General features: G+C 46.9%; 1 protein-coding gene across 4 annotated transcripts in view; it reads left to right on the top strand.

Annotated features, from left to right (window-relative positions):
• The window catches only part of LOC126531547 (uncharacterized), a 105,529-nt gene that overhangs the window by 59,236 nt on the left and 24,636 nt on the right, over nt 1–21,657 (top strand). The window contains exon 1 of one of the 4 annotated variants that reach the window (XM_050179103.3): nt 2,095–2,402. The exons of 1 other annotated variant lie outside the window; for it this stretch is intronic. In XM_050179103.3, the coding sequence (XP_050035060.1) occupies nt 2,321–2,402 (82 nt within the window). In that variant the 5' untranslated portion in view covers nt 2,095–2,320. Of the gene's footprint in view, nt 1–2,094; nt 2,403–9,968; nt 10,130–16,537; nt 17,242–21,657 lie in introns of those variants that run through there. 2 more of the 4 variants (XM_050179105.3, XM_050179102.3) reach the window with 2 other exon arrangements.

Raw genomic sequence — 21,657 nt, 5'->3', positions numbered from 1 at the left:
TATAAACGGTGATGTCTACAACATGGAAAGCGCAGACCACTCCCTTTTCTGTACATACACATCTACATTGAAATCACCGACAACGACAACAGGGGTATACTGTCATCGCAGCCAATTCAGGCAAAGTGAGTAGCCATTAACTTTGCGGGACTATAAGTCATTGAATTTTTTGCTTGCTTACGGGGTTATGAGTTATTGCTCACTGGGGTATGAGCCATTGATGATGACAGTTTTTGACATGCTGTTCTGTATGTTGTATGCGTGATTAGAAAGAATTTAAGCACTGTTCTCTTCACTTTGCTGAGTACTTGTAGCCTCCGCCTTACTATGAGTCATTGCATTTTTGTTTGCTTACGGGAGCATGAATGCCTACGGGCGTATGAGCCATTGATGATGATAGTTTTGGTTCACGGAGAACAAAAATGTATAAAACGCTAGCAATAAACTTCGCTGTAAAATTAATCTGCTCGAAATTTCTGCTCTCTACCTTTCTGCAAAGACAGGGGTAATTGAAGATCGCTGGGAGAGGCCTTGGGTCTGCAGTGAACATAAATATTATGAGGATGGAGATTATTATTATTATTATTATTATTATTATTATTATTATTATTATTATTATTATTATTATGGTGATGATGATGATTGTGGTGGTGGTGGTGGTAACGACGATGATCTGATGATGCTAACACATTCGTAGGTTATTTATTTATTTATTTATTTATTTATTTATTTATTTATAGATACTGCAACCCCAACTTGGAGTTTTAGCAGAGTCAAGTTACATTTCTTGGGTTTGGCAGCGTGGCAAACAACTGTAACAATAAAATAAATTTTATATCACAATTTTATATCAGGCTTATAGCAATTGAATAGATCTATTGGGTGTCATTTGTCCGCGGTCGCTAGATGACAAGTTAGTCTACATGACGTCAGTAGATGGTGTATAGACTGCTTAACTATATTTCTGTAAGGGACCAACCAGACATGTAGCAAGCAGACCAGTGGTAACGCGCACAGTGCTGTGATAACTTTTTCAAAGCGCTGTACTTGAGCGCATCTTTTGTGGCGTTTACGGTTCATAGCCGCGTTCAATAGAACGACTGAGTGAGATGCTGTGCTCGAGCAGCAAGCGTATAGATGACACTTTGCTAACGCTCGCCAGGCAGCTCCTTCTGTGTGCTTCCTTCCGTGACCTCCAGGGCGAGGCCGTGCCCACCAATTCTTTTCTAGAAGCACGCTTGGCTTTATTCGTATTTCGGGCGCGAAAGCGCCACCCGTACATGAGGGGGATTCTCCCACTTCGACATTGGCAATGACCCGGGCATCGGAAAACTACCGGCATGCATGGAGGTCCCGTCTTCGGCGACGCCCGCGGAAAGAAAAGTGGGCGGCAAGAAAAAAAGAACGGCAAAGTAGAAGCCAGCAGTGCCTTCGCACTGCGACCTTGTCCGCGACGCTGGGACCCGAACGACCAGTGCAGACAGACAGATGGGCGGTCAGCGAAGCAAAGCCTAACGCTCACAAACAGCGAAGACGATGCAATTACGTATGACAAGCCGGCGTCTGACACAGATACCGAGACAGCTTTCGCTCTCACGTGGAACACGTCGTTAAGAAAGCCACTCAGAAGGAGAGAGCGCGCCGAGGTACTCCTCTTTCCCATCAGGTCTTCCTCTGGACCGGCCACAGAAGAAGCCCACCCGTGACCTAGCCCGCAGCAGGAAAAGGCCCCCAAGCGGCGCGTACACAACAGAAACAACAACAAGCACCCCCGAACGGCCCCCAACAAGGAGGGTCATTCCCCGAACAACCGCTTTCGCGTTCACTCCGCCGCCGAGCGTCGAGCGGCGAGGAACTACTGCCAGAGAACACGACCGGGGAAAAACCCGCCAGCGCGGGCTCGAGGACTGGCAGCCACCGCGGCCCCGGAGCAGCTCAGCGGCTCAGCCCTTTTCCTCTCCCCTCATCACCAGGCTCTCGCCGCGCAGATCCGAACCGACGAAACAGCTGAACCGCCTGTGCTCCTGCTGATATTGCAGTGGGATCGCGGCCGCTTCAGTACGGGCCGACGGGCAGCTGCTCTCGGAGTGCTAGCACGGTGACCGACCCACGCGAAGCGAAGCGCGTGCCCCCCGCCTGTGTTTTGATTTCGTTCTCGTCGTCCTGCTCTCGGTGACTGCGTGGCGGCGCCTGGAACGTTCTCTGCTGGTCGCCGCCGAACTAACCATAGCCCCTTCCGACCCGAGTCGGCTGTTTCCGTTCAAGGAGATCCTAGCTGCGTGTGAGGCCGTGGTCGCCAGCTCGGTGAATCGGCGACCAGATGCCAGGATCAGCGTGCACCCGCGTCCGCGTCAGGATGTTCCCCATCCACAACACCAACCTCTCCCAGCCTCGCATCACCCGTGAGTTCGCCTTTCTCTGTCCACATGCTTGGCCGTAGCTCAGTCGTTACGCCAGCACTAGCTGGGACCACGGGAGACTGCTGCTGGTGCTTTACGCGCCAGAAAAGTGCTTTTGAGTTTCTTTGTGAACAGGGGGGCCTCAACGAGGTCTTGCTGAGTTATTCAGTTCGCGTATCTGTGTACCATTCTTGAGAACGTTTTCGTATGGTTTCTGCGCGTACGCTCGCGAACTTTCTCTATTTCATCTATCTTATTCGTTTCGTTTTTAATTATTTTTGTATCTTGTATCTTCGTATTTCAGCCCACTCATTCGAAGTAGAGTTTCACGCGCATATTAATGAGCCAACGTATCATACTCCTATCACAATAATATTCTCCTGCCCTTTCTTTTACCTGAACTTATTGCGCTATCAATATAGTACGCGATCGCTGTATCCTCTCTCGTTTGCTGTAGCTTTACCGGAACGCGAAATACACGATTATTGACGAAGAACAGCCACCTAAATAGAAGCCTGGCTATGGGGGCTGCCACGTCAACGTGGGTGGGCTTAATATTATTTTTAGTGATGCCTTTATTTTAGCTGCCGTAACGGATCTTATCTTCGTATATGGCTTTCGTTCATGTTGCAAAGTAAATGCATTGCTGTATGTCGGTATTGCAGTACGGAATTTCTAATGCTACAATTATGCCAAGTGTATGCGTTTTCGTCGAAGATATCCAAGCCTCAAGGAGTCACACGAAAGCTTATTGAAGACTTAACTCTATTACAGAGCCATTTTAACTGTGCAAGCCCAATGTATACTGGAATGTGAATGTGCCGGGGGCTAATACCGCTTAACTTCCGGCACACAAGGGCCCAGGCTGAGGTGACCCAGCGTTGCAAACATTGTGAACAAATGCCTCTTGTACAACGCGTCAATCTTTTTTCACCACATAGTCGATGCTAATAACTCCCACTTGGAATTAATGTCACCACAGAAAACGATGAATTCATTAACTTGGGTCGCGCTTGGGGCCACTTGCCTGCATTTCGGCTGGCGCATTTCACTCTATAGGTTGCTGCAAACCGAAAATAATCATATGTCTACCATCCTAAGTTTTTATGCAGTTCGAGGACATTACAGGTAAATGTATATGCAAAAAAAAGTCGCAGTTTCGCCCGAACGGCGAAGCATCGATTGCGATAGCAAATTAGTGGACAGCTACACGAAGTAAGGCTAGTAGCTTTATCGGCAGTATAAACTTGGAAACATAGGCATACTAACCTAATTAACAAGCATATGTCACGCGCGCACAAGCCAACATGAACACATCTCTCTCGATGACCGCGGAAACTCGCTGTCAGAACACTGCAGTGAGGAAACGCGGCAGCAGCAGCGAGCGAATTGACCTTCGTGCAGCGGCTCGCAACAAAGTGAACTATGCCGCGAAAACACAGCGCAGCGCGGACTCTGTACCTGCCACAGATGGCTTTCAAGATACAGAGGCCCAGCCGGAATCGCGCGGCCGCCCGGATCGCCCGGGCACCCCGGAGTCGAACGCGCCACCTTTCCCTACCCTCCGCCCGAAGCCTTGCGCGCGAGGGAAGGCGGCGCGCTTTCGCCCCGCTTTCCGCTGTTGCGTATGCGAGATTGAGCCGCGGTCGGCGGCTCACCCTCGCACACTTTACACGCAGATACAGCATAAGGCGCGCGGCGACGATTTTATCGTCCTTGGACTTTATGCGGAACCTCATGGCGACGCCGACGGTGGAAGTGCGCCTCGAGTGGCCATATAATTGCTTCGCAATAAAAAATTGTACTTAAATACAACACAATTAGTTTCGCGCTTCGCTTTTCTAAATTGCGCAATTTAAGTGCAGGACCCTGCACTGACGTCTCGTCTCACAGCTTTGCCTAATTCCCGCCATATTTACAGTCGAAACATGTCACACGAGCAGACTGTTTGTTTTCGTTTAGCGAAAACCACAGTTCAATGTCTCGACCTGTGCAGCTGCCTGCACGGATATTTTTTATGGCCAATAGCTGCAGAATACCCAAAGCACACAATGTCTAAAAAATGCACTTCATAATATATATATATATATATATATATATATAAGAAAGAAGACATTTGTAAAGGCTCTTAGTTAGCCCGATTCTCCATGGCGCGCGCTTGGCATTCCACTGCGTTATTAAAGTATCACCGAGGGCGTATGTAATAACGTACATAATGTCTAGCTATAAGGCCCCTGAAATTTTTGTTAGTATGGGACCTGCCCTGCCCCCGTCCTCCTCCTTTCCCTCACGCTCCCCGTCTCTGGTCAAGTGCGTGCCCTCCCGCTCACCCCGCCCCCTGCCGAAAAAAATTTATGACTACGCCACTACAGTAAGGCACATGCAGACATGCAACCGGAGTATCCCACGTGGCACTGTTCTACGTTTCACGCACATATACCTTAAAGGAATACCTCAAGAGTATAGAAGTTTGAGCTGTGATGTGTTTGTGTGTGTTGTGCTGTGTTCGATCACTTTTCCTCGTCCAAAAACGTCCCAGCCATGCCAAGCCTATTGCGTAGCAACTGCAGCAATGCAACAACAGGATTAATATACACTTCTTGCCGAGTCCAATTATTGCCACCCCCTCCCCCAAACTCTCAATATTTCGAGAGAATGGGCATTTGGTGTCGAACAGCAAAGGAAGGGAAGGCTCGCAAGGACGGTGTGACCATGGTTCCCATGCAGGGCTGGACAAAGATACTTTGCAACTGTATCATGACATGATACAAGATACTCGGGCAAGAAGTACTTGAGATACAAATACAAGATACTACCGAAATTGTATCCGATACGACACTTTCCATTTGTATCTTAAGATACTTCGATACATTCGCAAGTTTCTTACTTAGATCTACATAACGTAGCAGCAAACGTGCATGAACAAAAATCTTTGCTTGAAAATTTAACTCCGACCAACCTTGTTTCATTTGAATGAAATGTCTGTTAGTATCTCAGCATTTTTTTTTTCTTGTTCAAAACGGCCGCCTTATACACAAGTCTCCCAGAAGCTGCGCCATCGACGCTTTTGTTCACAACAGTCAAACTTACATCCATGAGATCCTTCAAATTGTTGGTGCATGAAAGCCACTAGCTGCAAGGCAACTCCATTCTTGCATTCTTCAGACTTCGTAATAAAGCACCACGCAAGAGAAACTTCGATAACGATACTATAACGGCATCGAAATTTGCGCGAAAGACGCCACACGTATTGGCGTTCACAGCATGGTACGGTGGCTGCGAGCAAGTGTCATGGCAACGGCGTTACTAAACTTTCTTTAAAAATTGAGAAAACAAGAAGTCGGCGGCGCACAGGCGTTCGCGTGCTTGTTTTTGTGTCACGTGGCGCTGCTCCACCAATAGGGACGCGCAGACGTCATCGCCTGCCCTCGCTGGAGAGCTCTTGTGGAAAGATAAAAGAAAGTCGCTGCTTTTAGTTTTATTCAGGTGGCTCAGTGATAGCAGTAAGTTCAGCCAATGTTTAGAGCTTCGCACGGTGACGTTGGGATAGCAGTATATTATATTTTAAGATACACGATAGATTCTTTCAGGTATCGGAAATACAGATACTGATATACGTCTTGCCAGACGCATCAAGAAACCGATACAAGATACGCAAAGAGTATCTTAGACAGTATGTAAGATACGTGTATCTTCGATACTGCTCAGCACTGTTCCCATGCCACGACGATCATGCCGGATGAATAGGGAGAACGATTATTTAGATATGAAGCCAGAAATTGCGACTAAAAGCGCATTGGTTTGATCATCTAAATGTAACTTCGTAGTGAAGCTTACGAAGAGAATGAGAGACAGATAGAGACGAAACAAAAGGTGACGTATTCTGGGAAGCAGTAGATAAAGGCCGTAAGAGGAATACGATGCAAGCAGTGATATGGACCGTGTAGACTGTAGAGGTACTGAATATGCGATCAAATGATTAGATAGATAGATAGATAGATAGATAGATAGATAGATAGATAGATAGATAGATAGATAGATAGATAGATAGATAGATAGATAGATAGATAGATAGATAGATAGATAGATAGATAGATAGATAGATAGATAGATAGATAGATAGATAGATAGATAGATAGATAGATAGATAGATAGATAGATAGATAGATAGATAGATAGATAGATAGATAGATAGATAGATAGATAGATAGATAGATAGATAGATAGATAGATAGATAGATAGATAGATAGATAGATAGATAGATAGATAGATAGATAGATAGATAGATAGATAGATAGATAGATAGATAGATAGATAGATAGATAGATAGATAGATAGATAGATAGATAGATAGATAGATAGATAGATAGATAGATAGATAGATAGATAGATAGATAGATAGATAGATAGATAAGGATAGCTCATTCGCCTGATTTGTGGAAGAGGCTGAATGCAAGTAGCGAAATAATTTCTCTCGCTAGCCTCGTGTTGCGAGCGACTGGGATGGTGATGACAGTTCATGACGTGCATTACAGGTGTGCGTCCTTGCCTGCATGTGTGCGGGCGAGCATGTTTTTGAATCTCTGTATGGTTGTAAACAGAACAGTATATATGTGCACGGCTGTTGTGCAGGCTGTACGAAAGGCGCGTCGAAACTCGCAGCAACAGCTACAGCTGTTACAGAAGAATGTTGTTTGAAGTATGCTCTCGTTTCCCAAACTTTGTTTGCGTGCAAGGTCGTAGAAGGAAGGGGGGATGAAAAGTAGGCACGTGTAACGCTCGTGAAGCCGGATGTTGGTTCACAACCTCAAGCACATATGTTTAGAGGCGCTTTTTTTTCCTCTTTCCCACAACACTTGCGGGAAGTGGCGACTGGCTAGCAATAAGTTTAGATTGCTGTGAAGGCTGCATTGCAGCAGATGTGGATGAATTGCAACGCTTCTGAGAACGCAACACGTTACCTAAAAAATAAGTAAGGGAGCAACTGTTTCCTACTATGACTCATCAGTGAGTACAGAAAGTCAACATTAAAAAAGAAGAAAAACAAGCTTTCTGTCTGCACCGTGCCGAAGCATGGAACAAGTAGGATGCCACTGCGGAAAAGAACTCGCGCAGAAGAAAGTGTCGGGCATACCGCATTGTTGATATTGTAGCTAATTCTGGTTGTCTTCAGCTAGAATGATTGTTGCGATAGGTGGGGGTAAAGCGAGCCAAAGCGGCTCCAGATAACAGCTGAAAGTACAGCTCGCGATATGTAACGTGTTTGCAATCTGGCACGAAGCTTAATTCAGTTTTGTTTGAGCAACCTGTCGCAATCTATTGACGTCGTACTCATATATATGCGGTTCTCTACGTATATCCAACCATTTCGCGGTGGGTGCTCATACTGGCCGTTGCTGCGATATCCTGACGTGGTAACAGGAAAGAGATAAAGAGGAGCCCTCTACATAACATTGAATCATCTCACGCTGTGTGCGCAACCTGAAGTTTCCCATCTGCTAATGACACGAGTATCATTAGCGACGCCTTTCCATTCCAGTTTTCCCGCGTAGGCGTTTCTCGTGTACTGCCGCCAGTGGAAGCTGATCGTCCTTCCCACATGCTATAATATAGCCGGCGACGTATTTTTGCTTTATTTTGAAATTGGTGTAAGAAACCACGGTAAATCATTTGAAGTTAACCATTGTTCTAGTGAATAAACGCCTTGATGCGTAGACAATAATAATTACCTTCTCTGGGGCTGATTCTGGGCTTTTTTAATGTCACTCTGTTTTTGAGCGCACTCGCCATTACGCAAGAACTTGAGGAATAATATATATATATATATATATATATATATATATGGGCTGGAATATTTCTTATTCAAGTGCTGAAGTAGGTGAGTTGGAATCGCGAATGCGTATTAGCTAACCAGTGCTCTGTCTACCTTTCGTTGTGTTCTTGTATGACTGTGAATTTCAAAGATGGCTAGCTAATACGGAATATTTCGTCAGCGGGCGAAAATCTTGCCCCGTCTTTTGAAGATGGTATCGCAAGCCAGCCGCCGCATGTGTCAGTGAGAGCTCGCATCGAAACAAACGAGAAATGTCGGTGCGTTATTTGATGACACTACCCTCTCCGATGGCTCCTACCCTCCCCCTCATCGCATCCTCTCGCACCAGCCGACCTTGCCTATCTTGACCCTGCACTGGAATCCTCTCCCCGCCAAGGGTCGTCAGGAAGAAACTCGGTCTCAAGGACCAATGACGCCGCTTTGCTTTCTTCGTGCCAGCCTGTTGCCTTCCATTCGCACTTTTGCATTCATTGCGCCCAGAGCACCGGGAAGTACCGTAGTTGCTCGCACTTAGACCGCTCTAGATATGCAGGCTGATGCAAAAGAAATGAAAGGTCTGTAAATAAAGAAGCTTGCTCGACTGCAAACCGACTCGGAAGAAGAGACACTAAAAACGAACTTAAAGGGATTTTGTCGTTCTCCGTACGCAACTAAGCCACGAAGGTGGCGTTGGTGCTCCTCTTGAACGCCGAGAAGACCAGGGTTCTCCATTACATATCACAACACCTTGCTGTCTAAACCCCAGCGCCAATTCTTGTTTCCCTTTCTCTATCTCATCTGTCTTTCCTTCGCTAGGGCACGAGCCATACTTATCAAAATAAATTCATTCATTAATTCATTCATTAATTAATTCATTCATTCATTCATTCATTGAATTATGCATTCGTTCATTCAGTAATTTTCTCCGCTGATATTAGTCAAAAGTAATTTGTATCGTGAGCTTCCTCTGCAGTGTGGGGCGTCAGCCGATGCATGGTGCGAAAAGCGTGCTGTGGAAGCCGTATAGGAACCAGATCTTCGAATTCAGGCCGACCTAGTTCTTTCGCGTTCGATATCTCTTAAGAAGTGTACTGTGTCAGCCTACATTCGAGTAAATGCGGTATCTGCGCGAGCCACAGAACCCGTGCAGTCGGCCAAGCAATAAACAAACCCGACGGAGATCCCTTACGGCGCGCGAGACCCACTTGGAGTGACCGTGACAGCTATACGCCGCGGTGAGAAAAAAACGCGCCACCAAGGGTTTCCTAACCGTCGCAATCGCGCTGGGAGAAAACTGAACGCGCCGCTATCGCCGACCCGTTTTTCTCGAGTCGTACGATTGCGGTCTAGCCTGCTGCTAGGCTGGCTTGCCGACGCCGGCACCGCTGCGAGCGAGTATAACAGCCTACGGGGTCAGGGACTGCAGCGCAACTCTCAAGAAAGTCCAGCGACAGCCCAGCAGTCTGTAGCGAGACGTTGCGTGCATGTCTAGAAGAGCGCCTGGCATCTGGAGAAGCGAGTAGTTGAAAGTTGGGCGGTGTATGACGTAGCCTGGATGTCTAGACGACTGTGCACGCTCCTCTGGAGGAGCGAGTAGGTGAAAAGACAAAGTCTACCCAGCAAGGCGCCGTCTGTGCGCTTCTAGGGAAGCGAGTAGTCGGCTGGACGTCTGCAGCAAGACGTCGCTTGGACGCCGAAGATTGTGCTCTTCTGGAGAATCGATTGTTCGACAGGAGAAACGGACCGTTGTTCTCCGGAATGTGTCTTGAAGGTGAAGATTTAGCAGTGAGCATACCAGGCCATGAGCAGTGGCGAGAACCTATCACCACCGCGAGTGTTTACGAGAAGCGGCTGCGGTGACCATGACGAGGAGACGAAGCGAGCAACGACGGTGCCTGTCTTCCCGGTTGCACATGCGTAAGTGGACACGAGTTCAAAACAAAAGTCGGCATTTGGGCTATAGCCGCGCTAATTTGGCGTCGCCGTCGTTGAAATCTAAAAACACGCGAAAAGAAATTGCGACATATCTGGCAGTGCTCCCTTAAGTCCATTCTTTGAACTAAATATAGCAATATAATGAAGAGTACGGTAAGCACGTTCAACCAGCTGTCAACAGCTAGCAGTTGCCTAATGTGATCTTTTTCTGTTTTTTAACATGATTCAGAATCAATACCAGCCATTTCATCACTCCTGTACTTGACCTACGCGTCAGTTTGAGTATCGTTGAGCACGGTGATAAAGCGATGTAACCAAGATATTCGGGAATCTACTTGCGTGGCTTGCTTATTTGTAGATTTCAAAAGTGAAGCCTCTGAAATTATTACCTAACACTGCTTCGGCGTGCCGTATCCACGGGCCGTATTCTCGGATGAATGCCTGCAAAAATCCACTATACACCTCTTAGCGTCCAGCAATGCCCGTACAATATCATCGTGGTTTCGGTTTTCATCATGTGCATGCGATTACCGAAATGGTTCCCTAAAGCTCTACATAATTTGCAGCGAGGCCTTCTTCGTGTTCCTTGAAATCTGTACGCGTACACAGTAATCATACGAACAGCATTGTGATCTTAGCATGGGAGTCGACTAGTTGACAACAGCACATGGCATGCGCATGGCGAATGTGTCCTTTAACGCACTGCGTGCATACGCCTGTGCCGTTCGTACATCGTCGGGCATAAGTTTTCGGAACGCGAGCACCAACAAACAAAAAAAAAGAAAACGTGTAACGAAGAACGCCGATTAGCCAGGGGCATCTCCAGCATATCATATACGACGAAGCTGAAGTCAGCCGCATCACCAGCACTTTACCCACGGGGCCGGATGTACACCCGGCCACAAAATATTACGGACCATGAGATCTGAGAAAATGCTGATTATCTCCGCGACCACACAACGCAGCCTGGTATTTGCATTTCGGGCCTCGACTAGAATATGTTAACAACATTGCCGTATACAGTTTTACTGGCTACTACTACAAGCTGCCCGGGAATCGAACTTTTTCTGAGATCTCGTGGTCCGTAAAGTTTTGTGGCCGGATGTAACTGCTCGCGGGGTTCCGATTGACGCACAGAGTTCGACTTCTCGCTCCTTGCACACCTTGTCAATAAACATCTTGACAAAAGTAACTTTCTAGCATGTCTAAGCACTATGCCTGTTTGTATCTATAAGATCCTTAGATTCCAAGCTGTGACTTCAGACCACGTAAAAAATTCCGTGTCTTCTTTTTTTCTTTTTTCGATAGTTTCGCTCTCAGTTGACGTTTCTAGGCAAGTGCACGCAAGCGTTTACACGAATAATCACGCGCGCATTCAAATGGGCTGCAATAGCTGAAGTTGAATTGCGATGATATATATAATCAGATATTGCAACTGTGCGACGTTCTGAGGGGGCACAGCTAAGAATGACTAGTCAGAACAGTAAAGGCACTTACACGCAAAGCATGCTTTCACTCTCTCTGGATTCTTTGTTATACTAAAGTTACATTACTCTTGGGATAATTATATGCCTTTCCCAAGTGCCTTTGCGCGTGCAAGTTACAGCCAGAAATGATTTCTCCTTTTCTCACACGTTAGCTTGAGTGATTTCAAAGAAGCTTCAGTACGACAACGCTCAGTGCTTGCACCCAATCCAACAACGGGGTGGAAGAACGGGGCAAGTATTCCTTTCTTCGTGTTATTTTTGTGTGTTTTTAATTATTTTTCGTTTTCATCTCTATTACAAACTTCCGTACACAGTACGTCCACGTTGCATGCAGACGAAAACATATCCGTCGTGTTTTCACGATTACATTGGGTCAATCGCCAGAAGCCTATTTTATCAAACTTCTACGCATCGGTTTTAAGAGCACGCGATGCATCAAATATGAAATTAATGTAAATTCATATACTGTCCGTTCTCGCTTCGCCAGTTTTCGAGATCTTAATAAAGAAATACTCGTCAATACCAAGCTGAGGGTCTCCGTTACGTTAGTGGTCGTTGTATGCGCTCTTCATTTCACTGACATGCTAGCTGCTTGACTTTACAGTTAATTTGACGCCTGGTTTGGAACAAGTTACAGACCGATCTTTTTCGTCTCTAACTCTTGTACTGAACCATAACGTGAACCATAACGCATACAGCTATGACCGTTCGTCCTGCGTCTTGGGGTCGCATTCTCGGTCGATAACTCTCTGAGGTGTTACTTTCAGTGACGCGTTGATTGGCTAGGCCAGCTAAAGCAGATCCGACGGAAGGACCAGCGTTACATTCACCAGCGTTACTCTACAGTCGTATAGACCGAATGCATCGACAGGACACCCATCGCTTTAATGGGGCGTCGAACTGGTACCGTTACAACACACAACGCACTAAAGTTGAACACCCTCCCCGAAAGTGATATCGATAAGGTTCCTGCTTACAGAACTGGGGCAACATATATTGGAGGTAAAAGACGAGCTTAAAATTGTTTCTCCTGTTCTGTTGCTTTGTACTAACACACTTCGCGCTCAGCTTCGTGAAAATGCGCAGTATAGCGCCGCAGTTAAGCGTACTGCTAGTGAGCAGAAGTGATGAGTACCGCTCTCGAAGGCAGGACAAACGAAAGGGTCGATAGCGGCTTGTGTCAAGCTTTTGTCTTAGCGTTCGAGAGAGAAAACTAGCATTATCGCTCAAGTCTCCAGCAGCCGAAGATTACGATGGCCACGACAAGCGCCACCAAAACCGCGAAGTGCTCGCGGGACATCAGAAGGGACCGTCTTGAAATCTGAGAGTATACGAAGCTATCGGCGCTGGGCGGAGGGACGCTTTGGGCTGAAGTGCGCACATGTCCAGCGCGTGTTGTTAAACGGGGCGTGTAACATGTGCTGCTGACGCCTACGCGGTCCCGGAGGAGTGTCTCGGTCACCCGGTCCCGTACAGCACTGTCCATTGTGTTCTTTCTTTCTTTTTTCATTATCACCATTGCGTGCGTCATTACGGGCTAGAGCTTTAGCGGTACTGAGTGCGAAATTCACTACCAGACAATCGAACCACTTAAGTGGAACGCGAACGCAATTGTGCAGGGACTGAATTAGCGTCAATACTGACGTCAGTGCTATCGCTGAGACAAAATAAGTGATATATAGTAGCCTAACAATTAAGAAAAGAAAAAGTGACAGCAAGGCATCTTTGCGAGCGATAATTATTAAATGCAAGAAGGTGTGAATAGGCTGGTGAGAAAACGCTGGCGAATACGAGGCCATGATCGACATATGAAAAGCACTGAACATATCAACAATCTAATAACACTCGTTATTACATTTCGCACTGCTAATGTTCCTGCTTCACTCATTTGTTTATTTACTTATTTATTTATTACGTTGGAACTTTGTGGTTAGCCTATCTGGGTAGGTTCGGAAATAAATGTTTTGTACGTTCGTGGCGTGAACGCCGCCATCGAAGTATTCTCGGTATAGAGCACAATCTCATATGATGTAGGCCGACGCTAACAGAAAGCACAACAACACGGTACTCTTTTTATGCCATTCATAGGTGTCGCTTCATTTGGTAACCGGACTCTAATGACTGTCAAGATAGGTCGCTTATCAACATTTTGATCTTGTGTACATACGCTAATCACACGGATGAAACCCGATCATTCTAGCACTATGGCGTGTAATGTGCACTCTGCACCTCTTTTCAGTTGGATGGGAAAGCTGTAATTCAAGAAGGACCAGTTTGCTAATCAGATTTTCCTTGCGTACTGGTGTAAGCGCGATCGAACGCTCCGCGATCTGTAGCAGAGATGGTGCGTCGGAATTCTCGTGCCTCATTAGTTGATGGTTGTGTCTGCGGTGTTTGAACGGCAGGGCATGCCAGTCGGTATACAAGCAATTTGAACTATTAGCGCCGTTTCGGTCAAATGCCCTTGTTTCAAGTGTCAAATTCCCTTTTTTTTTTTTTTTCGTCTACCGCTAAGCCGAGCATTTGGCACAGGAGGTTTCGTTACGTGCGTTACGATCACTATGCCATAATTGCCACGATGCCACTCGCTACGGTCTCGACCTTTCGGATCGTTATTTCCCTAGCCATTCGTCGAATTCAAATGCAGAGGCACCGCTTTAATGTAACGACTATCGGACAACAAATTTTCTTGCATCCCAAGGCCGGTGTTAGTATTCCGATTCGAGTGGGGTCGCAGCGTTGAGCCCACTCGACGCAGATGTCTATCTATCCGTCATTGATTGACTACGATGGTTTCTGCTGAAAAGATTGTATTACGTTTTTTTTTTCAGGGTTACCGTGGAGTTGCATCGACACATCTGCTTAAATCTACAAAATGCATGAATGCGTAGGGGTCACGGCTTTTATTACTTTCACCCCGAGGTGGCTTGAAACAAAATGTACAGAGGGTGGGCAGAAAAACAATGATAAAACAAATCGGTTGACTGTCGGCTTATCTTTTTTTTTTTTTTTTGTCGAGATTAAACGAAAATTATTGTGAGTACCTGCATTAACCGGCACCACCAGGCGTTAATCAGGCAGCCCCGTGTTCCGCACATGCTGACTAATTTTTATTCACGAATGTGCGCAATGCTGGAGCCTTGTAATTACAAGCCCTTCGATTAATTGTGCGGCTTCTTGAAAGCTGTTTGCTATGCTGGGCAAACCCCACGTGTTGTTCGACAGTAATACGCGCTATGTATCTTTTCTTTCGCAATAATAATAATAATAATAATAAAAATAATAATAATAATAATAATAATAATAATAATAATAATAATGAGCAGGAGAAGAAGAAGAAGAAGTCTAAAGATCAAGAAGAAAAACAAAATGAAAACAAAAAAGTTAGTACGAATGTTAAAGGCACCTGACATCGAGTAATGTTTTTCTTTTTTTCCTTTTTTTCCGAAGGAGCTGGCAATAGCGACTAACCGTGGCTTAGGTGCAACGACGTGTTCCAGATGCGCGTTTCTTTGAAAAGTGAAGTGACACCCACAAGTCTCGCGTGCACACTGGTGCCCACTTCTCAAACGTGACATCAGCCGAGAGGCACCTCGAGTTTGCTTACTCACAAGTCCCTTATCTAGAGGAGTCAATTCGCTAGTGTGGCCTGGTCGCCCTGGCCGAGAAACGACTAACGATGTCGCCTTGGCAACAGACGGACAATCGAAGGAGGCTTTTGTTAGCTGTCCTGGCTCCACGTGATAACCGTCAACAGGCGCGCCTAAATCACAGCGCCAGAGTTGTCAGGTTGCAAATTCAAGTGATTGCCATGTTCTGGCTTCCGCTTCCTGAGACCCTCGTACATTATAATCGACAATGGTTTAAACCCTTTTCATGTTTATTTCGGAAACGAGTATGCAAAATATTCATACAGAATACGAAGTCAGATGCCCGCGGAAGTGAATGAAATTGGTTTAGTTGTATTATTGGCGCCAGCCTCTGACAAAGTTCACACTAATTTGACATAAACCGCTGCGTCGTCGCAGACAACTATGAAGTGCGTTTCCAATACTGCAAAATTTCACGAAAATCCAACATGGCAACCAACCACACGATGGTGCACCTTCATTATTATGTTTATGCGAAGGAAACAAGGTTTTATCATGTTGAACGTGACGAGTTGGTCACTTTATTGAAAAACGACGGCCTTTCCTCTGGCATCCAACCCGGATATCTAAACAAAACAAAAAAAAATATTCTTTTTTTTTTGGGGGGGGGGGGGGGGGGAGGGGGACGTCTGTAACATACCAGTCAGTAATTATAAGAAGTGACTTAAAAACCTATTATGTCATCGAGCTGCCTTCGCTTCTCAGGATCATATAGTTAGTTCCCCAGCGGCAGAACTCAATACGCATTCACACTTATCTGCGTTTTATATTTGCTAGTTAATTTTGCTTGCTTGCTTGCTTGCTTGCTTGCTTGCTTGTTTTTTAACTCTGCGGTGTGAACTTCGTCGCGCATCTCCTGGTTACGGCCGCTTTATTCGGGCTCAACTGTTTGTTTTCTTTCTCAGATACATTTTACTTCTTATTTTTTGCGGAGTAAGCTGAGGGGAAATGGAGGGGGCAGCAATTGTTGGCGTCCAAACGGGGGCGCAAGGTGCGGTTGCCACTTCTATGTAGCTACAGCACCACGTTGTTTGTCGCGCCACATCGATAAGAACAAAGCCTCCGTGTGTGCGTGTGCTTCCGGCGAGAGAAAAAAAAAAGAACTTGGTGTCGGGAGCAGCTTATCCATTATCTCCAGCCAAATGCGAGCTCAGAAACAATCGATAATTGTTCTCACCGCATCTTCCGCTCTCCCCCAGTACAAGCAAGTGGACGTCCGCCGCCGTCGTAGGAGATGCAAGACAGAAGCCCGATTTCCTATCACCACGCACGTCACACAATGTTGAAGCGAAGCTGAGATTGTTAGGAAAGCCTGTGGCTCATTTACCGACTGGTGAGAGGCTCGCGCTGTGTGGAGACACTTTGTAGCTGGGACAGAGCGGAAGGACAGAAGAGACTCCCCTGTGCGCTGTTGCACCAGTGTCGAACTCGGAAGCCACTGCGACCGCAGTGGCCACAGGAAGCTGTTGGCCACGCCAGAAGCTGTCTTCGCAGAGTGGAACTTCGCAACGTTTCGGGTTGTGGAACGCCAGTTATCGGGAACAGCCTCTTCTGAAAGAAGATCGCGCGAGATTTCGCCAGGAGCAGGCGTCGTTGAGCGGACCTCGGTTTTTTGACGAGAAGATCGTGTTAAACACGTATTGGCATCGCTTGAACCAGTAAGTTGCCCAGAGTGTCAAAGCGTGATGTTCGCGTGACGGCGTTCTTCTCAACTGACGTTTCCACCGCCCTCAAGGATATTGCAAGATGCAGATGGGTTCGAGTCGTACGCGCAAAATCAGCGCTGGCTCCGTTCAGTGCGTAGTATGTCGACACGCCAGCTTCGATGTGATGCCCGTAGGTGCACGGTATGGCGGCTGCATCGGCAGGCGACCTTCCAAGGCCAACCTCATGCAAAGCCGGTTGCAGCACAACGCGAATGGTCTGCTGCGTCTGACAGGCTACCGCAAACGGCGAGGTAAGACGACGACTACAAAGTTACGCGCGCGGATTCGATCTTTCTAGCTGCTGCTGCTGCTACTAACTGCCTTCGCGTCGTTATGCATGACCATATTTAGCATCGCTTCCTGCTGGTTTCCACAAGTACCAAGAATAACCGAGAATAACGAAGCTGGGTATGACACTGTCGGTCGTCCAAGGTGTTTTCTCCACTCTCTCTAGCTTCCATGCAGATAGTTTGTAGATAGTTTGTATAACCCGAGTAGATTTGCTGATTCTCCGAATAAAGATGCACGTGACAACGAGCACATTATTTCCGTGATCCTGCATAAGCAAATCAAATAATTCGGTTCGGCTGTCAAAGTTCTTTTCGTTTGTCATACACAGCTGTCAATGAAATATTCTTCGGTTGAGTGTCCCAGGTGATTTTTCAGTGTAATCGATATGAGAACCTGCAGGTTTCAGAAAAAAACGGAAATCGTCCAGTATTTTCACAGGTAATCGCTACATGTTGAACCTGAAGCGGTGCCACCTGCTCCGAGTCATCGAATGACGGCGTCATTGTGAAACAATGGGGCGCCCAGCCGAAGGCCGTGTTTAGACTCGTTAACTTCCGATGGAACGTACCGAGGGTGATAGCGAATAGTAGGACAAAGGGCGCATCGTAATTTACGATCACTGCAGGCCGCCTCGGCGATCCCGTAACACCTGCCAAAAAAACCATTGTGTCTCCCGACCCTGAACCAAACCAGCAGCAAGAAAGGCCCCGGCAGAAGCGCGTGTCTGGCACAGCTTCCGAGCGACGTCAGAACTGTTTACCGGTTCCCTCGTCCTTTCGCTGGCACCTCTATCTCTGCCGTTGGGAGTCGCCGGTGAGCGTATGGTATAAACATGTGACCTATACGTAGTATACGGCAGTACACCCCCACATCAGTACCGCGTCGCAACATTAACGGTGAATGCGAAATCGTGGAGATGTTACCAGTGAGACATTGATGGCGGATTTCGGGTCACTGATCGGCTGATGAGATTCGAATTCCCTCGGACATCTCCGCGATGGGGAAACGTCCGTTACAGAAACGTTAATTGGCCCGTAAGGGTCGTCAGACCGCGAGTGTACTTAGGCAACGGGGCAGAACCTTGGTGGAAGCGAAATGCAAAGAAAACGACGTGTTTTGAGACGGTGGCGTACCTTGTAGAAGCCGGGTTTAACGAGTGATCTCACGAAACGCGCGCTACGAGTTACCTCACGAGATTGTAAGCTATCTGTGACGTCAAGTTTAACGATTGGAATGTTACAAACATGTTCCTATCGTTTCAATGACAATACATTATTTAAGGACGCACTGTGGGTTCATGTTCATTTACGCATCTAGATGCGCGTCTGCAAGATAGAATGGGACTTTCTGTCTTCAATTAATTAAAAATTCGGTTTTACATGCCAAACCCACGATATTATTATGGGGCGCGCCGTAGTGGGGGACTCCGGATTAATTTTGACTGCCTGGTGTTCTTTAACGTGCACCCAATGCGCGGTACGCGGGTGCTCTTGCATTTCACCCCCATCGAAATTTTCTGTCTCCGAAGCATCGACGTAGTGTCGTAGAAAACAGCATTTTCCTTTGTCTAGTTCATTTCGTCAGTTGTCTAGTTCATTAGCATCAGCTGACTCGAACTGTGCCCTCCCAACTTCGCGACTGTCAAACTTACCCTGCTTTTGCGATACTTGGCATAACTGTACAGATCCTAAACATCTAGGGTATTGCTTTTGAACGACAGCTACATGTGTAGTCTATGTACAAATGTTTTTGAACGGTAAATATACTTACCACTCCCTCACGGCTCTATTCTAAACAATCTTACCCCCATTCTTCTATCATCCTTTCTTTCACACTCTCTCCTTCCCAAAACGACAAATTGTCGAGCTAGTTGCTCGAGATTCACATTAGAAAAAAAAAGTTAGGCCTGCAGTCACGGACACAAGGTTATCAAAACGGACAACACACACGCCGTTTGTGTTGGCCGTTTCTCTCTTCTTGTGTCCCTGTCCTCACACCCAACTCTTTTTCTACCACGTCTCTCCTTACACCTGTCGCATTTGCCTTTCATACATTTATGCACTACATTGCTGCCTTTCTACCATTTCTCGCGTTGTTGAACTATGCGTACTTCAGTGACGCAGGAGAGGCAGTGTTCACGCAAGCGCACGCTCGCATTGATGGCGACGCAGCGAGCGTACTCGTACAGGCACTGCAGGGGCGCGGTTTCTGGGGGACGGTTGATGCGCCGTCTTTCCTCTCGCACGTCTTTGTCGGCGCACCTGCATACCTGTACACGAATCACGAGGATGTTTACACTGCCAGACATGGCAAGTGGACAAGGACGTGGCACAACGCCTGTTCTCTTGGCAGCGCCTCGCTGGGGAGCTTCGCACGCAGCGCAGTTGTGCGAGATATGCCAACGCTGGCAAATCTTCTCTAATACGAACTATGCGTTGCGCAGAAAAAGAAAAGATAAGGAGACTGAGAAACGAGCACCACGTCAGGTTCTGTTTTTATTGCAACTTTGTCTGAACTGGTGACGAAGGCGCCTGTATAATATTTTTCAGCTGCAACTGTTGCAATTTTAGACGGCAGTTTACGCGATGCGCCAAAAAAAGTTTTTCGCACTTCAGATGCGTTGTCTGCGTTCCCGAGCAATTCGTAGAAGTACCGTGCTGCGAAGTCTGCTATTATGTGCAAATTGCTTTAAAGAAAAAGCTATAGGGAAAGTGGGCAGCCTCGAGGCTTCTGCGGAGACGACGAGGATACTCTTGTCGCTTTTGCGAGTAATTCGTTATGCAAAGTGAGTTTGGGAATCCGCTTGGTGTACTGTCCGCGAATAAGCCATTTTCATTCCCACATGTTTTTTTTTTTTTTAATTTAGGCGTGTTGTAGACATTTTACGGGCGTAGTAGGGGCGTAAACTCGATATGTATTTTATCCCTCTGTCCTGCTGCCGTTTGTCTTAAGTAATGACGAACCTGCAAGTAGTGCATTAAATACTTTCTGTCAACAAACAAACTGGCACTCGAGCGGTTCGTGTGATCATTTTCAGTACTTCTGACGCAGAGGAGGCATTTTTCCAAATTTCTACAGCTCACATATTTAAACGAACTCTGTGCAAAATGTTTGCTCAAGCCATGCTAATAGTTCAGTCTAAACCGTGGAAGCGAATTCTCGCCCAAATCGGAAAGGGCGCAATAAAGACAGATGCGAAGGGCGGGCGACGGCACCACCTTGAAGTTCCAAAACCGCTTTCCGGGGACGTCACAGACCGCGACACCATGTAGCATTATCTGTTCATGGTAGCTCAATGGCTTCAATAACAAAATAATGCATTTTAAGGTAAGCAGACTCAGTCTGGCGACCTTCGTAGACTTTGCCTACATACAAACGAAAACCGAAATGCGGGAAAATACTGTGAGATACGTGTCGTCACAATAGTGTCATTAGCGTCGCAGATTCCGAGAGCATTTCAGTAAAGGAAAGTTGGTGCTCATTTCCTCCGCGAACAATCCACCTTTCTCGAGTCTGACAGACCCAGTTATACTGTTTTCAAAACATAATATGGTTGCAAAAGCAGTACTGTGTCTCATTAGCGTAAAAATGTGAATGACTCTTAATATAAAATAGATGTCTCCTTACTTACACACTGGTATATGTGAACGCCAATTTTTAGACGTCCATCCATGTGTCTGCAACAGTTCCCCGCGGCTGCTTGCTCTCTATTAAGCACTGCAGCTCGGCCTCGCAACGAGGTAGTCGCACAACTTACAGCCCAGCGGACGTTGAGCGGCCACACACAAAGGCTGCTGCAGCGGCGAGCGACGCTTAATTGAAACCGTCGCTTGCCGCACAATGGTGCAATGTCTCGTCCTCCTGATGATGTCCACACAGCGCGAGGCGGAACGTGCCATTGTCCTTCCCAGCGATCTGAGAGCTGTGGCTGCAGGAACAGAAAAAAAAAACTCACGGTCGGTGGTATAGTCGCTGGAATTTTCTCAAAGGAAAACAGCAAACCAGGGATGGGGAGCCAGCCTGGTGCGCGTAGCGCACATGGTGACAAGAAATATCACGCAAGCTACGTTTTACACGAACGCGATGAAGTGGGGTCGAGCCAGCTTGTCAGGCCGCTATCCGGTCCGATCGAGCAAGCGTCGAGGCTCAATTCGGTCAGCCCACTTGCCAGCGCGCCCAGCGCGCGCCTAACAAGATGCACGTAAATGCGATCGGGTCGGGCTGGGTCAGCTCGACTTCTGACTCAACCTGCTCGCGTTATATTCACATAAGCGAAGCTATAGTTATAGGCTTCCCCAAGCGTTCACTAAACTCGCAAGGTGGATAGTTGGGCCAGTTGTTAGGGCAACGTCTTTCATCGCCCTGTGTTTCTCATC

Source organism: Dermacentor andersoni, chromosome 5 (assembly GCF_023375885.2).
Source record: "Dermacentor andersoni chromosome 5, qqDerAnde1_hic_scaffold, whole genome shotgun sequence".
NCBI classification, from domain to species: domain Eukaryota; kingdom Metazoa; phylum Arthropoda; class Arachnida; order Ixodida; family Ixodidae; genus Dermacentor; species Dermacentor andersoni.
The sequence above is the reverse complement of the archived record's forward strand: the minus strand, read 5'-3'. Positions and strand labels throughout refer to the sequence as shown.